We start from the raw sequence: 7,848 nt of genomic DNA, 5'->3' as shown, positions 1-7,848 counted from the left end.
GAATCCCTCAGAGAACAAATCGACCTCTATGCAAAATATTCGTTCGGCCAACGGTTTACCGAGAAACCCGTCATAGACAGTAAGTAGTTAGTAAAGTAAGTTATATGGAAAATTTCAATTACGAGCTCAGTATTTTTAGTAGACTTTTGATAGATTTGAGGCCCTGCTGGCATAATGCAGCGTGGGGCATTACAAAAATTGAATGTAACAAAACAAATTAATTAGTAAAGTAATTAATCATGGGCGCCCGCAGGAAATTTATCAGGGAGGGGCATAATGAAATAAAACACAAAAAAATACATTAAAAAAATTGTATTCCTTGTAAACTACAAAATGTGTTAGAATTATATGAAATCCAACACCAAAAATAACATTAAAAAATATATTCCTTACAACCTAAAAAATGTGTTGGAATTATATGGTATTTATTCTTTATTAAATAAAAACTGAAGTCTTCGTGGTTGTTCCATTGCAAACCTTGTTATTAACTGTTCAATTAATTTCTCTTTTCTTGTATCAACTCTTTCTCGATGGACACTTAACATACATAGGCCATTTAATCGGTCTTCGCCCGTCGTAGACCGAAGCCAAGTTTTAACCCTTCGTAAAGTGCTAAATGATCTTTCGGCTGCACAACTTGTAGCTGGCAAAGACAGAAAAATTTCTAATGCAATTGTAATGCCAGGGAAAAATATTTTGCTATGTTCTAGTAAATCTATTATGTCCATACTTTGGCAGTCTTTTTTTTGCCATAAACTATACCAACTTTCACTTTCAGCTAACAGATTTTCAATTTTATAAAAATTATAAATATTAGTTATGCTGTCAGTGTACTCTTGTTTTTTCATTTTTATAAATAATGCTGGATGAAGGTGTTGTAGTGAAAAAGCAACACCATTACTTTTTTCAAATCTTTCTTTAATACACTGAATTATTGAATCTAGATAAGGTATAAAAATTGATACTCGATAATAGTCTTTGGGAGATTCATAAGAATAATTGTTTCTGTTTGATTGTTTTCCAGTTATTCTGGGACAAGTAATAGTGATTTCAAAATCATCTGCTATAGATTTGGCATCAGTAAACAATAAATCAAAGATTTCATTTGCATTTGTTCTATTGTCTTCTAACATTTTTAACAATTCCTCTACATGTTCCCGAACTTTATAAAGCTCCATTGATACACCTTGTAAAATATTTGTAACCGGTTCTAGGATAGCGCTGTATTTTGAGATTATTTTCATACTAATTATAAATGAAAAATTTGAGGTTGAAGAGTATAGACATAGTGCACGTTGTCTTGTATTCGAATTAATAAGACCATTAATAGACAAAGATTGAAGACATTGAATTATAGTAATAAAATTTTCAGAAAATAGCCTAATACTCTTATACTTTGAAGACCAGCGTGTTTCGCAAAAAAGTGGTATATTAGGTATAAGATTTCTTCGAAGGGTACTTTCGCGATAAAATTTTATAATTTCTTTTATTGTGCCAATAGTATTACGAATAACCATAATTTTGTTTAGATCGTTAATTACTAAATTTAATCGGTGACTAGCACAATGGAAATATAAAGCTTTATTATATCGGTCACGAATTAATTTAGCAACGCCGCCTACTTTGCCAGCCATTGTAGCACAACCGTCATAACCTTGTCCACAAAATTTACTTAAATTAAGGCCACTATCTTCCATAAATGATAAAATTTTAGTAGCAACTGATTCTGCGTCTAATTTATCTAATGGTAAAAAGCCAAGGAATTCTTCTCGAATCTTTGACTGTTTGTCTAAAAATCTAATTACAATTGTTAGCTGCTCAACACCAGAAATATCTGCGGATTCGTCAGCAATAATGGAAAACGCATTCGCGGCATTAGCTTCACATACTATTTCTTCTTTTAATATTTGTCCACACAATGTAATTAATTCATTTTGGGTTCTATGGGACGAATATTTAGCATTTCCCACATTAGTTAAAAAATGATCTTTCAGTATCTCATCGCCAGATTCAATACGAAAATTCAAAAGATCTTGAAAAACACCAGAATCTGATTTTTTCCCTCGTAAGGGAAGGTCGTGAGTTCCGCAAAACAAAATAGTTGATATAATAGGTTTTAATTTTAGCCTATTAGTTTCTATTTCTTTATGAAATCCAGAATTTACTTGTTCAATAACATTAATTTTTTTACCATTCATAATATCCATAAAATCTTTTGCTTTTGACATTGATTCAATGTGCCAATTTGAAGACAAATGTATTTTAGAAGATGCATGAAAATCCTTATACTTAGTAAATGGTTTTATTATAAATCCACCTTGTACGCCTCTATGAATTGATGGCTTGAACAACACACATAACCTACAAAAAGCTCCTTTCACACCCTCAAGAGCTGAATATGTCAACCATGAACCGTTTTCGTGCAACCATTGATATCTAAATGCTCGAGTTCTTCCTGATTTTAAATCACTTTTAAAGTCATAAGTAGAATTCGGTACCCAAGGATTACGTAAAAGTTCATGTTTTAAACAATCGTCAATATTTTTGACGTTCAAAAAATTTCCAATATCTTTTTCATAGGTTAAGATTATATGACCATGGTTATTTGTTGTATTCATGGTAACTGAAGCGCGTTCAACTACACACGATTCCGACGACTCCATATTGACTGTACTATTATTTATATCAATAGAGACAGTAGATTCTTCATTAATAGAACCACAAAGCTTGGGTTTTTTAAAAAAATTTCTGATGTCCATAATAATATTAACAATAAAACAAAATATTAAATATGCTTAATACAATTTATACGTACGTAATTCAGCGTAGTCCGTGTTTCTCAGTAGACGGCGCGTTGACAAATAATTTCATTTAATAATTATTACAATAATTCCCAATGTGATATCGTACAATCGATTTATTTTTAGTTAGCTCAGTTATCTGACAGACGTCGTGTTCGTATGTGTGCGTGGTGCGTCGGTCGTCATTAGTGGTCACGATGTAGAGAAGATAAGGTGACACCACTTGTACATATTCCGGTCGCAAATTTTCTCGGCAGTGTGGTAGGTAGCGCCACCATTCACCCGAAGGCCGGTTTTCATATTGTGAATACATTGTTTTTAACGTAAAATTTCAAAAATTATATACATTTTTGTCGTGTTTGATACTATTACTTCAAATTTAAAATATTGACCACATAAGAATTATTTTTAAGTAATCATTCTATTCAATTAGGTAACATTTAAAATAGTTTAAATTAAGAAAGTTTTATTATATAAGTATTTTATTTTAACAACTTTATGTACAGTTATATGAGTTTCGACTGCTTCGCTAAATTTTTTTGTCTTTTATTTTTTTCTCGATTAGCATCTTGGTGCAGAATTCTAATGTTATATTCTGTTTCACATTTCTCTTCATAATCTAACACAATATTTTCATCAATCTTTTTTTTTTTTATAGGATTTATCAAACGTGATTTTGGTGCTGGACGTTTTTTTATTGTTGTAGTTAAATATTTCGGAAGACCCGGAAAAATTGTAGGAACTGCATTTGTTTTTACATTGGAGTAGTCCTTTCTAGTTTTTCTACAACTCCTTCAGTAATATTGAACTCATCATATTTAATAATACTAGTGGCCTCAAAGTGTAATTCACAAACATAATCTTTTTCACTTAATAATTTATCATCACGGGGAATATGTTTGTTCCAAACTTCCAGAGATTGATTATTCTAAAGTAAAATTAAATATTTTTATAACTTCAATGTAATTTTTTTATGATGATTTTCATTTCTATATATTAATCATTTATCTTTTTTACTATTTTAACTATGGTGCTTTGTAAAAAATTATGTATAAAATCAACTTAGTTATTTTTAGTCCATAGTGCACAGTGTACACTTTTTTTTTTAGGTCAGAATTTATCTATTTTATAATATAGAGAATTCAGGATATTTATATTATATAATTATACAATTATATTTACTTCATATTTTAATAGAACAAAATTAGGTTTCGTTTGCGATTGAGTTATATTTTGATCTGAGATTATAATTTATTAAAATTGTATAAATAGTTTACTTTATTAAACACATACAAATATGTATCATTAATAATGCCCTTTTAGAGGTACTTAGGTGGTAAAGAAAATTATACAAATGTTTCCCTCAAATAAATCTCTATAGTAGGTAATTAAAAATTATGACTCACCTTTGGTGCACGAAATAAAATAGGTGGTTTTTTATTTTCTACTTTTAACTTTTTGTTATAACTGGCATAGCCAGTTTTGCATCCTGGCACAAAACATTTGTTTGGCATTTTTTAACAAAATAAGAAAGTATATACAAAATATTATTAAGTAATCTACAGGGCACAGACCATTAAGGGAGTCTTAACTCTTAAGACTTGTGTAAATACAAACAATTATGTAAATTAAAATTAAAAATAGAATATTATCAATTACTTATATTAGGTTTATATTATTATTTTAACTGATAATTTATTCTATTCTCTATTGTAAATATTATATTTTATATACATCATGCTTAATATTTAATTTTTTTTTTGTTATTATATATCAATATCATATAGGTACCTATAATTATGATTTTTATTTGGGTGTACTTTGGTCAGTAGGTAGGTAGTAGTATATATTTTGAGCTTTTATTAACGGTTAAAACTCTTCTTTATACTTATTGTAAGTAGATATTACTAATTCCATTTTTGTACATACATGTTTCAATGAATAAATAAACATATAAATATCATAAAATAAATATGCATTTTATTTAAATCAATAAATTTGTACGATATGGCTACATAGTACATACCATATAATATTATTACAATTTTTACATAATAATTGGTACATGATTCGAAAACATTAGTTTATTTTAATAATCTATACAATATAACATAAAATATATTATGTTGGCGTGCACATTAATGACATTTGAACATTAATTAATACACATAAATAAAATTTAAATGTAAATCTCCATTACGACTTGTATAAAAGTCGGCCTTCGTGCGAATGGTAGCGCACTCTGGTGATAAATTCTGAACTACCAAACTGCCGTGATTTTTTGCGTCAATATTGTACCATTGAAAGATACGAGAGCGGTGTCACCTTATCTTCTCTACATCGTGTTAGTGGTTTACACACTAGGCGATTAATATCAATTCACAGAATTTAAACGTATTTAATTTTGCGCGCTTCATGTAATACGTATTATTTTGTACGCCTTATCATATATTGTTATTACGATCGACAACCCCACACAGCACACACTAAAAAGTAAAAATATCGATGAAATGTTAATAAATCAAAATAAAAGTTAACGTTCAATATTCTATTTGAATTCCAAGGGGGGGGCAAATGCCCCGTCTTGCCCCCCCCTCCGGGCGCCCATTAAATTAATGATACTTACCAATGATATCAATTCTATAGAATTTCCTAACTTTTATCTTAATTTGGCTTTCTTGCTCATCTGCACTGCAGCTGTATCAATGTTTATGTCACGATTCTGTAAATGATTATGACTTATGATTTATATATTGAATGATAATATAATGAATAATTTCTATATGAAAGAATTTTGCAAATTGCATTAAATATTTCCCAAAGGTATATAATCATTTACAAACAAATTTAAATTTCAACTAATTTTAAACAACAATTTGATCCAGTGTAAAGCATAGTCGTAAGACGTAAATAATAAAATTGTATGATACTATACTTGGGAACTTGGCTAATTTTGACCTCACACATGAATCATCAAAAATATCAAAGAATAGTGTTCAATGAAACTCATATTGGTAACACACATTTTATCCATAACTAAAAATATTGAAGTTATCATTCCACACTTTAAAACAATTTAAACTTGAATATTGAAAAAAAAAAATTATATCTGTAATGCCACTGGTGAATCCGTGTTACACAGCACTCATAATTTTGGTTATTGCTAATTTATGTATTGACAAAAGATTATAAGTGCATGTGTTCTCCTTTGTAAACCAATAACATCAAGGCACTGTTATAGAAATACACGATCATGTCATATACATCAGCATATAAACCATATATAGAACTTAAAAATTGTATTTACTTGCTTAAACCTATATTATGTATTTTAGGTTTAAGGTAAATAGTTACATAAGATACACACATAAAAAATGTATAAATAATAAAATTGTGATTTTATAAATCTTTTAAAAATTATAATGATGAAATAAAAATATATATATTATTTATGGCTTATGTTTGCCATTATACACAAACAAAAAAGTAAAATAAAATATACATTAAAAAATAAAAAATATTACCATATGATATAAAAAAATTATGAACTGAAGAATACATTGTTGAATAATAGAGATGGGACTTGTTTGCTTGTGTAAGTTTACAACTTAACATTTGTTAGTAAAAAGCTTTTTTCAAAACAGAATAATCTCCTTATTGTCCTGGACAAATGCCTATGTCAATTATTGTATCTTGCTGACTAAAGCTGAAAAAAATAATAAAAAATAATATTAATAAAATTATTCTGAAAATTGTTACTATAATCAATATTATTCAAATTTTATTATTGTATTATAGTGGTGTGCTTATAGAGTATACTTATACTATTTATAATTGTCTATGTGTTTAGAGAAAAGTAAAATCAATAATTATATTATAAATATATAAACTATTTAATATTATGAATTATTAATTCTATCAACATTTAACATTACTATAAAATTGAACAGTCAATAATTACAAATTCTCAAGTAATCAATCCATACTCTTTTCCATATTTCTTTTAAGTTGCTTTAGATGTGAAATAAAAAATAAACTTAAAATAAATAATACACCTATTAAAGAAATTGTAACACTATACCAAACTTACATGAATTGAGTAATGTAATTGTTGTAGATAGCATGATTTTAACTTGTTTTTTGCGATGATTTTAATTCTTTGTCTATACATTGCACCTAGAAATAATAACAATGTTATATAAAATAAAATCTACAGAATACACAAATGATGACTAATAACTATGAACGACTTACAAAAACCACATCTAAGGAGAACTGTTTAGATTTGAAATTTGTATACTGTACACTGTAATGAAATTATTATTCAATTAAACAAAACAAAAAAATGTAAAATACTTTAAATACTTAAAAATTAAATCAAAAATATCAAAATTGATAATAATCATTTTTTCTTTATCATGAAATTAAAAACAATAAAAAATAAATTAATAACCTCAAATATTGGTTAAGATTTGAAATGGTAACCTTCTAAAACTATATACAACCATGGTTATACTAATCTATAATCTATAATAATTGATAAAGCAAATTTTGTATTGTTTTTTGGTTTTTTTATGCTTTTTGAAAGCTATATATTTAACTACTGGAAAATTTGTTACACTGACCACTTAAATGGAATCCTCATAAATTTCTCTACCGATAAAGTGTTGGGTTCACAATTTCTCGTTCTCTTATGTGTGATTAATCTCGTCCGCAAATGGACGACCACAATAATTCTGAATAGAAAACATAATATTTAGTATTTACCCTTGTTATTTTGTAATTACTATACCTATTGTTCAGCGTTAAAGGTTTTGAGACTTGTCATAAATTAAGTTATTATGTATGCATAAAAAAATAAACATATAACTGCATAAAACTATAAAATAGTCAAGTACAGAGGTTCAAATTTTAGTCACAATACCATTTGCAGCTTGCTTCTGTTAAAATACTAAGTCCTTCATCCACAGCGAACGTTCTTATTTACTTATCTTTGAAAGTTTAAAAGTAAATCTAAGTTGTCGGATAACAAAAATCGTTTTCCTTC

At 27.6% G+C, this 7,848-nt stretch overlaps 2 protein-coding genes and 1 long non-coding RNA gene across 3 annotated transcripts; all 3 read right to left on the bottom strand.

Moving 5' to 3' along the window:
- Positions 1 to 425: 425 nt before the first annotated feature.
- On the bottom strand, positions 426 to 1,133 carry LOC126555429 (zinc finger MYM-type protein 1-like). The gene has a single exon (XM_050210350.1). It carries the CDS (start codon positions 1,131 to 1,133, stop codon positions 426 to 428), a length of 708 nt encoding a protein of 235 aa, XP_050066307.1.
- A 31-nt stretch (positions 1,134 to 1,164) lies between these two features.
- On the bottom strand, positions 1,165 to 4,315 carry LOC126555432 (uncharacterized). Its single transcript, XM_050210353.1, has 4 exons — positions 4,208 to 4,315; positions 3,560 to 3,729; positions 1,623 to 2,748; positions 1,165 to 1,245 (listed from the first exon to the last, which is right to left on the bottom strand). Exons 1-4 carry the CDS (start codon positions 4,313 to 4,315, stop codon positions 1,165 to 1,167), a joined length of 1,485 nt encoding a protein of 494 aa, XP_050066310.1.
- A 1,863-nt stretch (positions 4,316 to 6,178) lies between these two features.
- LOC126555431 (uncharacterized) lies at positions 6,179 to 7,206 on the bottom strand. The gene is made up of 3 exons (XR_007606842.1): positions 7,056 to 7,206; positions 6,892 to 6,977; positions 6,179 to 6,507 (listed from the first exon to the last, which is right to left on the bottom strand). It is a non-coding gene; the product is annotated as an uncharacterized LOC126555431 (long non-coding RNA).
- Between the last annotated feature and the right edge of the window lie 642 nt (positions 7,207 to 7,848).

This window comes from Aphis gossypii, unplaced genomic scaffold, assembly GCF_020184175.1.
Source record: "Aphis gossypii isolate Hap1 unplaced genomic scaffold, ASM2018417v2 Contig00845, whole genome shotgun sequence".
In the NCBI taxonomy this organism is placed as follows: domain Eukaryota; kingdom Metazoa; phylum Arthropoda; class Insecta; order Hemiptera; family Aphididae; genus Aphis; species Aphis gossypii.
The sequence above is the reverse complement of the archived record's forward strand: the minus strand, read 5'-3'. Positions and strand labels throughout refer to the sequence as shown.